The 16,352-nt window shown below is 39.3% G+C and overlaps 1 protein-coding gene across 1 annotated transcript in view; it reads left to right on the top strand.

The window, feature by feature from the left end:
- The window catches only part of znf644b (zinc finger protein 644b), a 42,155-nt gene extending 37,973 nt beyond the window's left edge, over positions 1-4,182 (top strand). The window contains exon 8 of the mRNA XM_053635971.1: positions 806-4,182. Coding sequence (XP_053491946.1) covers positions 806-977 — 172 coding nt within the window. The 3' untranslated portion in view covers positions 978-4,182. The remainder of the gene's footprint in view (positions 1-805) is intronic.
- Positions 4,183-16,352: the final 12,170 nt, after the last annotated feature.

The raw sequence follows: 16,352 nt of genomic DNA, 5'->3' as shown, positions 1-16,352 counted from the left end.
AGCACTTGGAGTGCAGCCCATAGAGTTCTTATTTATTTATTTATTTATTTATTTATTTATTTATTTATTTATTTATTTATATCTGATCAGAACAGTGCCTACAAAATATACTTTACTCAGGAGTGGCTTCTGTCTAGCTGCTCTCCCAGAAAGGCCTGGTTGATGGAGTATTTCTGATATGATTATTCCTCTGGCAGGTTCTCCCATCTCTTCAGGGGACGGCCAGCTCTAGGAAGAGTCCTGGTGGTTCCAAACTTCTTCCATTTCACAAGCACAGAGCCCATCGTGCTCTTTGGAACATTCAAAGCTTTAGAAATTGTTTTATAGCCTTGCCCAGATGTATGTTTTGACACAATTTGAGCGTTCTTCGGACTTCATGGTTTGGTTTATGGTCTGACGTGCAATGTGAATTGTGGGACCTTATACACGCAGGTTTGTGTCTTTTTGTAAAGCATGTCCAATCAGTTGAATTTGTCACAGGTGGACTCCCGTCCAGTTATAGGGACATCTCAAGATAAGCAAACCAAACAGGATTCACCTTTAACCAAAGTTCTGAATACTTAGCTGAATGAGAGATTTCGTTTTTTTTTATTTCTATACATTTGCAAAAAAAAAAAAAAAAATCACGTGTTCACTTTGCCATTATGGATTATTTTGTGTGGATTAATTGCCCATTTTAATCCATTTAAATTATATCTATAACACAATACAGAATACATCTCAAACCCACTCTATCTGTTTTATTAAATTTAATTCACTTTTTCTGTCTCTCTTTCTGCCGCTTGCTCTTGTCCGTTCATCTCAGGTTCTGCGATCTGGTCTTCCAGGGTCCGCAGTGTGTGCAGGAGGACTGGCTGAAGCACCTGCAGAGACACCTCATGCACACTGCTGTCAGAGGCACAGGCACTGGGATGGTAGAGGTGCCAGTTGTGTGTGAGGAGCCATGTGCTCCGGACTGTGTCACTCAGGGGCTCTAAATCACGTTTACACTCAAGCTTTATTCACATTACCACTTTTGTGCATATGTAAACAGGAAGATAGGAAGAGACTTGCAGAAATTTATTCTATATCGAGACATCTCTGGACAAGCGTAGAAATTTTTATAAATATATATATAAAATACACAGTTGCAATCAAAATGATTCAACACCCATTGCAAATCAGGTTTATCTACAGTCTTTCAGCTGTTTGCAATGAACAGATCACACAAATGCTTCAAGTGGTGTCTCCAAATTCAACTGAAAACACAACTTGTGATTCCTGCAGTTTCAAAATTATTCAACCCCTTCATAATGAGTCTTTATTGATCACATATACTTATGCACAGTGAAATTCTTTTCTTCACATACCCCAGCATGTCAGGAAGCTGGGGTCAGAGCGCAGGATCAGCCATGATGCAGCGCCCCTGGAGCAGAGAGGGTTAAGGGCCTTGCTCAAGGGCCCAACAGTGGCAGCTTGGCTTAAACCCCCGACCTTCCGATCAGTAACCCAGAGCCTTAACTGCCAAGCCACCACTGCCCCTTCATGGCAAGCATCTTTAGTACTTGGCCCTTTTGCTGTTATGACCTGCTGCAAACGAGATGCAGAGCTTCTGGCAGCGTTCCTGAGGAATCTTGGCCCGTTCCTCATGAGCAATGTCCTCCAGTTCAGGAATATTCTTGGGTTTGCATGCTGCAACCGCCGCCTTCAAAACCCACCAGAGATTTTCTATGGGGTTCAAGTCAGGTGACTGTGATGGCCCTGTAGAATCTTCCAGGACTTCTTCTGCAGCCAAGCCTTGGTGGAATTTGAGGTATGCTTGGGATCATTGTCCTCTTGGAAGGTCCGATGACGCCAAAGCTTCAGCTTCCTCACAGACGGCCTGACTTTTTCTCCTAGGATCTCCTGATACTTCAATGAATCCATCTTGCCTTCCACATGCTGCAGGTTTCCAGTGCCAGAGGATGCAAAGCAGCCCCAGAGCATCACCGAGCCTCCACCATGCTTGACTGTGGACAGAGTGTTCTTTCTTCATTCTTCTTCCTCCAGACGTACCTCTAATCCATCATGCTGAAAAGTTCCAGTTTTGTTTCATCGCTCCACAGAACAGAATCCCAAAACTTCTGTGGCTTATTTATATGATTTTGAGCGACTTTTCTTGTGGGTCAGTAGTGGTGCACATCTTGGAATTCTGTCATGGAAACCTTCTGCGTTTAGTATGCGCCTTACTGTGCTCACTGAAACCTCGGTTCCTGTTGCCAAGTCTTGCTGCAGGTCTTTTGCAGTCACTCGAGGGTTTTTCACAACCTGCCTTCTCACAAATCTGGTAGCCGCTGTAGATATCTTCCTTTTTCAGCCCCGTCCAGGTATTTCATAAATTTTCTACCCCTAGCCAGTTCAGGTATTTCATGTGTTCCAGCTCAAGCACACCTGGTGCAACTAATGAAGCCCCTGATTACTTGCATCAGGTGTGCTCGAGACAACACCTGTTTTGCATATTTCTACTGTTCTGAGGGATTCTCTTCAGTGGGTTGAATAATTTTGAAACTGGAGAAATCATAAGTTGCATTTTCAGTTGAATTTGGGAAAACTTGAAGTGTTCCTTGTGTTGAACTATTTCAATTGCTTTTGTTTGATTTATTTATTGCAAACAGCTGAACCTAAAGCTGAACCCATTTACAATGGGGGCTGAATAATTTTGATTGTATGTGCGCATATATATATGTATATATATTACACACACACACACACATATCCAGTGCCCTCCACTAATATTGGCACCATTGGTAAATATGAGCAAAGAAGGCTGTGAAAGTTTGTCTGTATCAGGACAATCCTTAAGAAGTTCTAGTCGACTGGAAATGTTGGATCACAGCTGGAGAATTGCAGAAGTTAGTGGTGTCTTTGGATCAGAAAGTCTCCAAAGCTACAATCTGAAGTCAAGAGCACCACAAGTTGTTTGGAAGGGTTTCAAGAAAAAAGCCTGTACTCTCATCCTAAAACAAACATGATCGGGTTCTATGGTCAGATGAAACCAGAATAGAGCTTTTTGGTAATAAACACCAGAGGTGGTTTTGGAGCACACAGAGAGGCAGCCATATGGAAAAGTACCTCATGTCCACGGTTAAATATGGAGGTGGATCTTTAATGTTTTGGGGCTGTTTTTCTGCCAGAGGACCTGGACATTTTGTTAGGATACATGGCATCATGGACTCTATCAAATATCAACAGATATTAAATGAAAACCTGACTGCCTCTGCCAGAAAGCTTCAAATGGGCCGTGGTTGGATCTTCCAGCAGGACAATGATCCAAAACATACATCAAAATCAACACAGAAATGGTTTACTGACCACAAAATCAAGGTCCTGCCATGACCATCCCAGTCCCCTGACCTGAACCCCATAGAAAACCTGTGGGGTGAACTGAAGAGGAGAGTCCACCAGCGTGGACCTCGAAACTTTTAACTTGTACATTTACATACATTTATTCATTTAGCAAATGCTTTTGTCTAAAGCAACTTACAAATAAGAAAATACAAGCAAAGCGATATATCAAGCAGAGAACAATACGAGTAGTGCTACCATACAAGATCCATTAATTGAGTTCCAGAAGAAGCAAAGTGCGCAGAGTAGAGGTGTAAGTACCAGAGTAATTTGGGTTTTTAAAATTATTTTTTATTTTATGTAAAAAAATTTTTTGGGGGTTGGTTAAGTGTTGACGGAAGAGGTGGGTCTTTAGCTGTTTTTTGAAGATTCTGCGGTTTGGATTGAGGATGGAAGTTCATTCCACCACTGAGGGACAGATAGTGTGAAGGTTCTGGAAAGGGACCGTGAGCCATGCGGAGTCAGCAAATTTATAGAATCTGGAGAGATTCTGTATGGAGGAATGGTCTCAGATCCCTTGCCATGCATTCTCCAACCTCATCAGGCGTTATAGGAGAAGACTCAGAGCTGTTATCTTGACAACGGGACTTAGAACAAAGTATTGACTAAAAGGGTGCCAATAATTGTTGCACACCTATATTTAACAAAGGATATACCTATGTTTGCAATTGTTCGATATCAATGAGAGTATTTTTGTGATATCTTTTTCTTTTTAACAAAAGATCAAAAGGTTAAACAATAAAGAATTTTTCACAGCCTTCTTTACTTATTTTTACCAAAGGTGCCAATATTAGTGGGTGTGTGTGTGTGTATATGTGTGTGTATGTTATATATATATATATATATATATATATATATATATATATATATATATATATATATATATATATATATATATATATATATATATATATATATATATATATATATATCTCAAATGGATAACGAGAGAGAATTCCTATACTGCATACATGTCTTCTATCCAACCCCAATCCCCACGCCTCCACCTATAGGCATGACATTTGTCAGAAGTGTACAGTCTGGTATTGACCTGTTCCTACGTTCATATAGTCTTATACAGAGCTGAATATGTGCTTAGAGATAATGTGCTCAGATCTATTTTTAAACCACAATCATACATGGTGTTACATATATTGCTAAGACTTCTTCTGTAAGTGTAATTCTTGTGTAACTAGGGATGCGCTGAAATTTTGGCCACTGAAAAGTTTCATTTTTTTAAAAGATTAAATACAACGAAGTATTGAACAGTATCACTTCTAACTCTTAATTAGTGGTTAAAAAAAAAACCTGGCCCTTATTCATCAGATTTGTATAGAGTCAAATCTGATTGTAAAACGAGCGTACGCAAATTCCACCCTCAGTTTCCGTATTTATCAGTTGCTTTGGCAGATCTGTATTTTTAAAAAGTATATTTTTGATAAGGGTTTTTCTTAGTCAATGTACTTAAATGAAAGGTTTGACTTCAGGGTGAGATTAAGCTAAACAAACACAAAGACAGTTTTCCTAAACTTATTTTGTCAGATTTAACAAGGGTGCCAATAATTCTCTGACTGTATATGATATGTAAATAAGGGTGGGAGCTTGTTACCACACAGTAGCAGATGATTTGCTCTCAAATCAGTCGTTTTGATGTTATATGACAATTTCACGCAATAATTTGTTCACATATTATACCAAGTCCTCAAATCTGTGCTTGTTTTTACACAAATTTGATCAATAAGGGCCGTTGTGTTCTGCATCCCGTGCTCCCTTTTCTGTGTTGCTATTCAACCAACCCCCCCCCCCCATCATTTCCTGTTCTGAATCGCTGTGTTTACTGAAATTGCCACCAGCGTCACTGCTTTATCTGATTTGCATTACATGTGTACCTTTTCTCATACAAACATGCACATCACATTTTCCAGAACTGAACAGCTGTGCGCAATTATCAGCCATAATCACTTGCAGTGTAGGATTACCATTTAATGCTACTTGTTTGTTTATTAGTGATTATTAGTGATTAGTGTTGGGTTTTATTCAAAACACTCAACTAAAATGCAAAAAAAAACAAAAAAAAGCATTTTGTAAAATAGAATTTATGCAATGATTTCAAAAACCAAATGAGCCAAAAATTATATATATATATATATATATATATATATATATATATATATATATATATATATATATATATAACACACACATAATCCACCATTCCGTTTTCCCAATTTGTTTTTGATGCAGTGTGTCCTGAATTTTAACTTCTGCCAAGGATTTTAAATTCGGCGCATTTCCAGATGCATCATAAAGGGTCTTTTAGAGGCTTGCATTTACATTGATGTTTGCATTTTTGGACACACTAAATCAAAAGAACTGTAATCTAAACACATCGGATACCAGGACATGCGCTATATATGCTTATTAATAAGACAATACAAAAACGCTTGATATGAGCTCACCTGGATGTGTTAAAAGCACATAGTGATACTACACTGCACTACACTACTGTAACAGCTGCATACACTGCTTTTTGTAGGAATATTAATATCAGATCTGATGCCAGATTTAGTTAGGGCACTGTTTATGTGGAACACTCACCTCAACTGTGAGGCATCCAAATAGTCAACTCTTACTTTTAAGATTTATTGAAAAAGAATCTATTACCTTTCTGTGCTTAAACTATTTATGGACAATTTTATATGTGAATAAGTGACATACTGTATTTTCCAGATTATAAGATTTACTATTTGCCCTCTGCATCATATACATTGAAGCAAGATATGTTCTAAAAATTTTTTGCTTTAGCTTAATTATAATATGCCCATTTGTTAAGGTTTTTTTTTTTTTTTTTCCTTGTTTGTTTTTAAACAGTAGACATGCTACTCCAGTAGTTATGGTAGTTTCCCCATCCCATGTATTAACAGAGCAGCATTATTACTGAAATGTTCACTGCAGAACTATAGATAAGTTAAAAATAAAAAAAAGAAATGACTCATTCTACTGGCCTCATATGTCTGAAACGTGTACTATTGTATGCATAAAAACTAATGTTAACTTGGCATTAACAACATGGAATCCTATAACTCTTATTATTGAGTGGCAGTGACTGGAGAAACAAATGTTACATTGTAACATAAAAGTTTTGGTCTCCTTTAAAGCTGACAGAATTTAAGTAAAGTAGTATCTAGTAAAGGCCTTGGGATAGTGTACGTCACTGAACTCGCGCAACTGTGATGGAGAAAATTGCTAGTATAAAGAATACCGATTGTTTTTGTTTGTTTGTTTGTTTGTTTTTCAGAATGTAAGCAGGATTTTTATATTGCACTTACTGTCCAGAAAACATGGAAGGCTTCATCTAGATTAAGCTTTTATTTGCTTAATTTACATGTAGCAATATCAAGGACTATTAATACCATCAAACCATTCTAGATCGAGCCTAAGTGAGTTTGTCTGAGCAATAGCAGTTTGCCAAACGTAGGCTTTTCAAAATCGCTATAATTAATAAATCAGTTTATGACAAATTTGTAAATTTGTGCTCTTTTTTTTTTGGTAAGCTTCGTGGTGATGCCATTTTCTTATGCTATCACTGAAAAAGCCACATCAGTGTTACGTAATCAGTAATCATCTCCATCTTGCTGCCCGGCTCGCTACATGACCCCTCGGTTTATCGTGGCCAGGGCTTAGACAGGCGATCAAAGCTGTACAAACCAATTGTCGTCACGTTCCTCCAGAGGGAATTCGGAGTACGTTTAATGCCCCTGCTTTGGGAAGTAATTGTATCTCTCTGTGACTTCATTAGGTGCTCATGGCCGAATCAAAAGCGGCCTCTCGAGCGAGACCGGGCATCCCCGGGGGCCGAATGAATAAAAAACGAGGGATTATAATGAGATTGAGCTAACCGTGACCAGGATCGCATTTTTTCTCCCATTATTCTATTGGCAGCATTATGAATGGGCAGGATCGAGGGGGAGGCAAGGAACATAAAGAAATGTGTATCTAGTGTAAGATCCGCACCAGCCATCTGCCACCAGCGCACGCTTATCATTAGGCAGCAAATCAAAGAGGGCCGCTCTCAGGAGATTCCTCTATTAAAAGTGTGTAGACCCGTCATGCCTCCTCCATGTGGAAGTACAAGCATGGGCGAGAGAGCATGCTTAATGTGAGCGGAGAGGGATAACGAGTTGGCATTGCGAAACGACAGACGAGGCAGCTACGTGTACTCCTACTATCGTCGTATTTCGTTTGTTAAATCAAGACCTCCAGATGTGGCATGATGTTTTATATCAAGAACATAACCTTAGGTGGTAACTAAAAATGCTCCACAGCCTCCACGCATAAGCACATCCTGTTTATCATCAGAGAAGTAGTGACTGAGGTGGAGTGAGGAGGTTGTGAGTTTCTCAAGTTAGGTTTATCTCCTTGGTACAGTGTCTCAGGTGGCCAAGAAGACTAGTGATTGATTGATGGGCACTTTGTCTTTCTGTCGCCCCCCGTTTTCTTCACCTGAGGTGTGTCTTTCCTCACTTGTCATGTGGCTGGAGTGACCTAGAGATCACGAGGTCTTAGCTTTCGGACGGTCACTCTAAAAGCACCAGCTACCTCCGTGGACAGGAAAAGGACAGGCAAATAAAGACAGAGGCTGTGAAAAAAAAAATCAATAGGTTTCCATTATCTGGTGGGCAGTGTCACTGGCGTGTCAGTGATCCCGCTACACTCCCTGCGCGCTCGATCGCCACTGACAAGAGGAAAGCATGCTGACAGTGTGCAGGAACAAGTCAGAACACAGATTTGCACTTCAAGAGCGCAAAGGGCCATCATACGCCAAGGGGCCATGCTCAGGGGGCACGGAGGAGCATGGGGTGAGGAGGCAGTGGGCATTGGATCAGGGCTTTTTTTGGGGTGGGGGGTGGGGGGTCGAATGTGGTCTGGCTTTCACACCCTACCCCCCCTCCTCGGCTGTCTGACTGTCTTACTTCTCTCCACTAACGCTTTTATCCCTGCATCAATTATTTACCTTTGGATCCACCAAAGGAAACCCAGGTGCACTGATTGTGGTGGAGAGAAATTCATCACCTTCACAGTCGGCCACTCGCTCTTTTTTTTTCCCTTTTCCCTCTTTCGCCCTCTCCTTCTTCTTCTTTTTTTTTTTTTTTCTTTCTTTCCCCCAACTGCCCATCTCCTGCCCCCAACCCATACTGAAGAAACCCTGATGCATGTAAGGGTATTATAATGGTGTGTATGTGTGTATGAGGCTGTGTGAAATATGTGTGAGCGTAATGTTCTTGGTAATGGAGCCGGAAAGTAGCACTTTTTTATTAAATTAAATTACTCCAAAATCCTAAAACCTCTAATCGATTAGATCAGACCATTTATTGTCAATTTGTCATGTTATATTGGTACAAAATTGGTATACTTGGGGTGGGGTGGGGTGGGGAGGCAGTCTAAGGGTTTAGATAAACGTTATCTTTTTTTTAAACTACTTAACAACGTGCAGTGATGTTCAGAGATCTTGGCCAGTCTTTTGGTGGTACAAAGGGGTTAAATAAACAAAATAAAAAGCCAATCATAGTGTCCGTCATCCATCAGTGCTCATTCTGAAAACTTCGTCTACCAAGGAGTAAATATTTTCTTTACATTTGCATTACATACTCTTCATTCACTCTCTCTCTCTCTCTCTCTCTCTCTCTCACACTCACACACACACACACACACACACACACACACACACACACACACACACACACACACACACACACACACACACACAAATGGATATTTAAGGTGTTTACAAGAAAAAAAAATATATAAATAAATAAAATTCATATTACACACAAGTTATATATTAGTATATAATATACGAAGGAGTGACGTGCAGGTGTTCGGCCGCCATGAACGGAGCTGATGTGTGTATGGTGTGATGATGGAGTTAAATGCGGTTGTAGCGTCTCATTACAACCGTCTCAGTAAGGGCAGACGCTTTACACCGATCTGCTCCCGCTGACCACCTTCGCCATGTAAGAGAGACATCAGCTGCTCCACAAAAGTGCAAGAAATCAATACATTTTGACAAGGATCAAACCTGTTTCAGGTTTCACCATTTTGGTCCTCCATAAATATGCTTTTGCCCATGTCAGATGCAATTACATCTTTTGCTGAAGTCAGGATCAGCCCTGTGCTGTGTAATGCCCAGCTTTTACACATAATAGAGCAAGAACATGCTGAACTGTGTATTAAACTGTCGTATAACCTATGGAGATTCCACCATATTGTCCATATTATTTTTAATTTGAGGCTTAAAGGTCAGTGAAAAAATAGCTTTGAGCATTTATAGCAAAAGAATTTTTTCATTGGAGGTTTTTCTTTAAAAAAAAACAAAAACAACAACAAAAAAACCCCCAAAACAACAAAGGGGAGAAAAAAGGGCCAGAGGCATCATCTGATATGTGGCAAGGGCTTTTAATTAATTCATATAAAATGCCAATTGTTTTTCAATTAGCATGCCTCTTTCTCCTCCCCTTCCCCTTTCTCTATGGCTTTTCTAATGCTGTAATTCAGCCCTAAATGACTGCAGGGAATTGGAGTGAATATGTTGACAAGCCTTAACAATAGCAGGTCGTGTCGACCTGCACGCTTGGCTGAGTCGGGTCACTTCAGCAGCTGACAGCTCCTAATCACACACTGCCCTAAAGGCACAAAGGACTGGAATTACAGAATTACACACTGCTTTGCCAGCTTTAAATTGAGACATAATTAGGGCTGTAGATGGTGTAATTGTGTCTGCTGATTGGACAGATACAAGTGTTACTGAGTTAGTAATATGAAGCAAGATGGTAAAAAAAATGGATTTTTACTGTGTAGATTTGTACTTTAGTGTATTTAAAACAGTCGTTTAAAAAAAAAAAATAATGGTGTAGATCAGTGTGTGATTGGAGACCTCAGCATATTAAAGAGATTATCATTTTTATACTTTAAATAAATAAATAAATAATAATAATAATAATAATAATAATAATAATAATAATGAAATAAAAAGGCCCAGGTTTTCTATACCCACCTAAAAAATAATCATGGAGTATGGCAGAATCTCCATGTCAGGCCTCAGTTCATAAATGTCAACCACAATAACTAAAATAATAAAGCAGTCAGTGTCCTGTTCAGACGCACAGCCATGCTTTAGGGCGATGTTGCACCATTATCTCCCATGAATCCCTGTGTGAAAGAAGACGAGCTGTAGGTAGGTGAGCTCCTCGAGCAGCTGGCCCTCATCCCTTTGGGCGCTTCCTGACCTCCTTTTCTTCCCTCTGCTAAAGCTGAGCCTTGACAGGCCACAAAGTGATTCGAATTTGAGATGAAATGCAGAATATGAGCCAAACGTGACGAGTCAGACAGCGTGCGGAACGTGAACTGGGCTGTAACACGTCAAGCGTAAAACATCAACCATTCACATATGAAAAAGCAGATAAGCAAAAGCATCAGCTCAAGTGTCACCAGATCTCAGTATTGTGGACCCTTTTATGTCTGTGATAGTGGTGATAGCCTACAACATGCATCTCATCATCATCATCATCACCATCACCACCATCATCTATCATATTCTGTGAAAGTTAGAACGTTGATTCTGGTGGTGTTTTAGGCCTGATGCATGTGCTAATAACTGTTATTATAACTTCCCCATCAGCAGCTTTTTCATGTCAGTTTAAATCTGAACAAATGAATCTCATTAAAGTTGCCTCTGCGCTTTACTAATGTCTCATCTCATGGGTAAAACGTGTTAATGCCTCTCCTTACATATTCTACGCTATAAATAAATAACAGCAGCGTCAAAGCACCAGCAATTTGATCTCAGCTTTAATAAAATGCGGCGCCAATTTGCTCTTTCCCGCGCTTTTTGGGGGTGTTAATGAATCATTTTAAAAGCGGGAAGAACCAACTGTGGCAAGAAATAGGGCCTATCTAATCGTACCAAAATGATAAAATGTTACGTTTGGGTTTTGCACACATCTTTTCGCCAGCAAGTTAAAAAAAAAAAAAAAAGAAGAAGAAGAAGAAATCGTTCAGAAATTTGCGGCGCGCTTCCGGAAATGGCCGCTTGGGGGCGACGCACTTCACACAGTGACTCAGAAACCTTAAAACACAAAGTCCCACTTTCAAGACGCTTTGTTGAGGCAGCACTGTTGAGACCATTAGGCCTATATAAAAACAAACTTTTTTTTTTTTAAGTTGCGTTTTTTTAAATCAACGTGTAACTTATTTACAATCAAATAACTGTTATAATATTGGTTTAATTCAGCTTTTCTAAAAAATAATCATCATAATAATAAATGCTTACATAGGCTATAAATTTGACGTAGCATTATTTTACAATGTTCCCTCCTGGTGGTCAGAGGCCAAACCATGAAAATGTATTAGTGTGCTGTGAGAATGATGGGAGCACTACATTCATTTACACACACACACACACACACACAGAGATACATATACAGGAATACAGATACACAATGATACAGAACCGATGCCTAATCCAGGAATCTGTCATTTGGGTGTTAGGGTCTATTGTCATGAAGCAGCCTGAAATGGTTTTACCATTATCATTCTGCAAACAAACACTAGAATAAAATATCATTTTTTCCCTCCTCACACACTTTTGCATTAATTATTGTTTATATATATATATATATATATATATATATATATATATATATATATATTTGCGCTTAGGTTTGAAATTGTCTTTTTGTTTTTTAATACGTCGTGTTCCTGTATGCTCAACTGCTTGCAAAATTTGTAAGTCATTCTGATGATGTGAATCTGTCAAATGGCTATAATAATATTTATAAAGTGCATTAGATGACATCTGAAATCATCAGACGATGATTTCAGATGTCCTGATATCACTTGAAATATGTTAGAAGATTTTTAATCAAGGATTTCCTACTTGCAACGTGTTTGCGTTAAACAGTATTCTGTCAGTTTCCTGCACTGGATAACCGAACGCTTGCTCTGCTGCTGCAGTGTTATGGGGATTTTATTGTTGTTTGATTTGAAAACGGGAATCTGTAAGCAGATACACTGATATACAAAAAGCCTATGCCCCCCCCCAATATCATGGATTTTTCATGTCTAATCTGTAATATTTTGGAGTACATTTCTAAATTGGGTTGGATTTTACACTCTGCATAAGAGCATGCATGGAGAAAAGGCTGTGTTGACAAAAAGATGTGACATCACATCCCTTCGTGCTGAGAACTGAGGTGTTACATCTCTCTCCCTGTTGCAATTTGTCTATACTTTTACAGAGACAAAAAGGCTAAAAAAAAAAAAAAAACCCACAATGTGTGTGTAGAGACACGCAGGATTCTTCTTCTCAGCATCATTTGAATTGTATTTGTATAGGTGTCATATTGCCCAACCTTGAAATAATACATGTATAATTTTAGGCAGCAATTGTCTCTGACTGTAAACAAACAAAAATAATCCTTGCACATATATAAATGATAAACCAGCATGTCTGCTCTCTCAGACACACACACACACACACACACGCACACACACACGCACACATCCCAGAGTGTGTTTATTTCCTGCACAATTTACCTTCACTGTGCTGATTTTTTTCTTTGTTGATATATATAATTGCGACCCCAAACTGTATACCAGAGTTGAAACACACGTCAAGTGAATATATAGAGCAAATGACAAAACCACAGAGTGAGAGGGAATAAGTGACAGATGAAACGGCAGCCGACGTGCTGCTAAGGGGCAAAGGCAGTGGTGCAAAGTGGCACGTTGCCTTTGAGTTCGCATCTCCTGTCTGCTTGAGACGAAGAAAGAACAAGCTAACATGGCCTGTTTAGGAAACAAAACATGCAGATTAGATGGGGATTTTTGACAGCATCCCTTGCTTGGAGGATTACGATCCCATCATACACACGCAAGCTACATAAAGAGCAATATAAACCTGTCTACAAAACCTAGCTTGACAACATTTATCATTATCCTGCAGTGATAAATTTGCAATAATAGCCATGCAACCTTATTATTCACATTTGATGCTGAGGTAAACACCAAGAAAAGTGTATTTTTCATGGCATTTGTGCACTGAGCTGCAATTACATTAACTTATAGCAAAGGATGATAACATGCCCAAGTCACATTTCACAGCTAAGGCTGTTTGAACCGAAACAATACAGGATTAAAGTAATATGCTTAACCTATATCAGGCTGCATATATTTGTGGGCATTTTACACTCTTCTGCTGAGCCATGAGTGTTAGAGTGTCATTTGCCAATCAGTGCAAAATGTGTTAAACTGCTCTAATTTGACAGGAGAAAAGGAGGTGACACGTCACGTTCACTGGGTTTAAATAATCTTCTTTACTCTGCATCAAAGTCGTGTAGAGTAATGAAAACCGTTCAAACCGTTCTCGTACTAATGATGTTTGCCTGTTTTGAATTACGAATTATTCGTCGTCAAGTTTCATAGTGTATCAAGAATATGTACCTGATTTATAACTTTACTGCTGTAGCTAAAATGAGGTTTAATTCAGTGCTATATGGCTGGAGTAAGTGCAAGCATCAGCTGAGCAAAACATCCAAATGATCAAACAGGATCAAATAAAATCAGGACGTAAATTAGAACCTAGCAGAAACGCCTCACGGCTCCCACATCCCAGGTTCGATCCTGACCCTAACCCTTTCCCAGTGTTTCGTCTGGGTCCTCTGGTTTTCTCCCACCTCCCAAAAACTGTCCCAGGTGTGAATGAGTGTGTGAATATGTGTGTGCATGGTGACCTGCGATGGACTGGTGTCCCAATCGTCGTGTATTCTCACCTCACACGTACAGTTCCCGGGATAGGCTCTGGATCCACTGTGACCCTGACAAGGATAACGTCCTTACTGAAAGTTAGTGAGAAACCTAATGACTATTGCCAGTCAGACAAAAAGTTGACTCTGTCAATTAACATTTGTTATTCGTCTACAAATTGCCTATTATATGCACGAATAACATGATAATGTTTTCTTTCTCTTCTTTTTTGTGCTGATGTAAAACAGTGCAATGTAACACTACTTTGCATCATTCTCATTGTTTGAAGTAAAGTCTCAGGAGCTGACACTGGCTTTGTCCCATTTACCAGAGCACTCACTTACTGACTGTCATGTCCACTTTAATTCTTCCCCACCTTCCACATTATGTACCTGGTACTTCAGTCACTATGAGTTCTGTTTTCCTTATATGGTCTTACCTTCCTGTTCTTGTTAACACTTTTGTCTTCTTGAGATGGTTAGTTGCACCTGTTTCTCATTTCCACTGCCTTATTTAGGCTTTATGTGTGAAGCAGACATAGTGTTGTGAGCACAAAGATTGTGACAATTTGCAGCGCAGTTTTAGAACTACACTACACTGTAAACTTTCTTTGTACTCTTCAGTTTTCAGTGACATCATATATTAAGTCACACACACACACACACACACACACACACACACACACACACACACACACATATATATATTGACCTCACCCACCTCCCTTCAAAACAGCAGAAAGACAAGCATTACAGACAATTAACTCTGAACTTCTCATGAGTCTTCAAATGCAGACAGATGCTCTGCCTAATCATTAAGCACTTCACAATTAACACGAACCACACATCCTTTATGTAATATGCCAACGAATGTACTTGTGTATCAACACTGTATCAGAACCCTGTTTCTGACAGTAACTTAACTTGCTCAGGTCTCTTTAGACTCTAGTTGATCTACATTAGCATAAAGAAATGATTTCTAAATATACACTCCTGTAAGTGACTTTAGAGAAGCGCATCTGCCAAATGCAGCAAATGTGGCAGCAAATCTGCCTAATTGGCAACCAAAAAAAAGAGCAAAATAAACGTGTCCACATTATCTGAAGCAGATTTAGATACACACATACATATCATTTCCATACAGTAGGTGAATGAATGAATGACATGTTGGAATGGAATTGAATTGATGCATATTAAAAGGAATCCCAGTTTGGTCTGTAGAGATGTTTTTCGTCAGCTAGATTTGCATTCAACCTTATATTTCACCTTATATTTCTACTTTAGCAAAACCTTCAATCCATTATTTCCAGTTGACGCAGTTTAATGGAATATTCTATAGTCTTGAGAACACAGAAACCTTTAAGGATGGAAGTGTGTCTCTGTCTGATTTGAGGCCTGGCAGGATGATATTGAGAGTGACTGACTTTTAATTTAAAGGTTGCTGCTTGCTTGTTTTAATCACCAGATCAACAGCTCCAATCTACAGGCGCACAGATTGAACAAATGATTAGCATGCTGTGAAAAGTGCAATCCGTTTTCTTATTTAGCATTTAGATAACCATCTGCACTGAGGAGCCACCTTCAAAGTCGAGCCCAGTTTAGGCCAGAGGGGGATTAATTCTCTTCTCCTGCATGCTTGGTCGAATCTCTCATTACCAAACTTTGTCTGTAGCTATTGATGTTAGATTTCATTGAAGATTAGAGCATTTAGCAAATCTTGCTTTTTCCGTGTGCATCGGGGGGTTTTCAAAGCGGCTGGTGCAGGCGCCTGCTGGTCAGCGCCCTCACTTTTTATCCCGTGTCTGCTTCATTTAAACTTAATCAACTCCACCAATGAAGTGGAAGAGAGAAACGACAGCGTGCTATAATTCTATTGTTTTGTTGGATCATTCTTTGCTGCTCTCTCTCTCTCTCTCTCTCTCTCTCTCTCTCTCTCTCTGTGTTTTTCTCTCAACACGTTGGCACTGAACCTGAAATTACACCGAGCTGAAATATTTCAATCAATATGATAATGACTATTGGTTTCCTCTTGTTGTTCTGGCAAGTGATACACTCCTAACTTGTGTATGTGAAACTCATACCACACACACACACACACACACACACACACACACACAACCCAATGTTGAAAGTGTTCTAAGGAATTATGGATCACCATTTGGGAAAAGGGATTAAGAAGAAATGTAT

This window comes from Ictalurus furcatus, chromosome 11 (genome assembly GCF_023375685.1).
Source record: "Ictalurus furcatus strain D&B chromosome 11, Billie_1.0, whole genome shotgun sequence".
NCBI classification, from domain to species: domain Eukaryota; kingdom Metazoa; phylum Chordata; class Actinopteri; order Siluriformes; family Ictaluridae; genus Ictalurus; species Ictalurus furcatus.
This window is presented reverse-complemented; position numbering and strand designations above follow the sequence as displayed.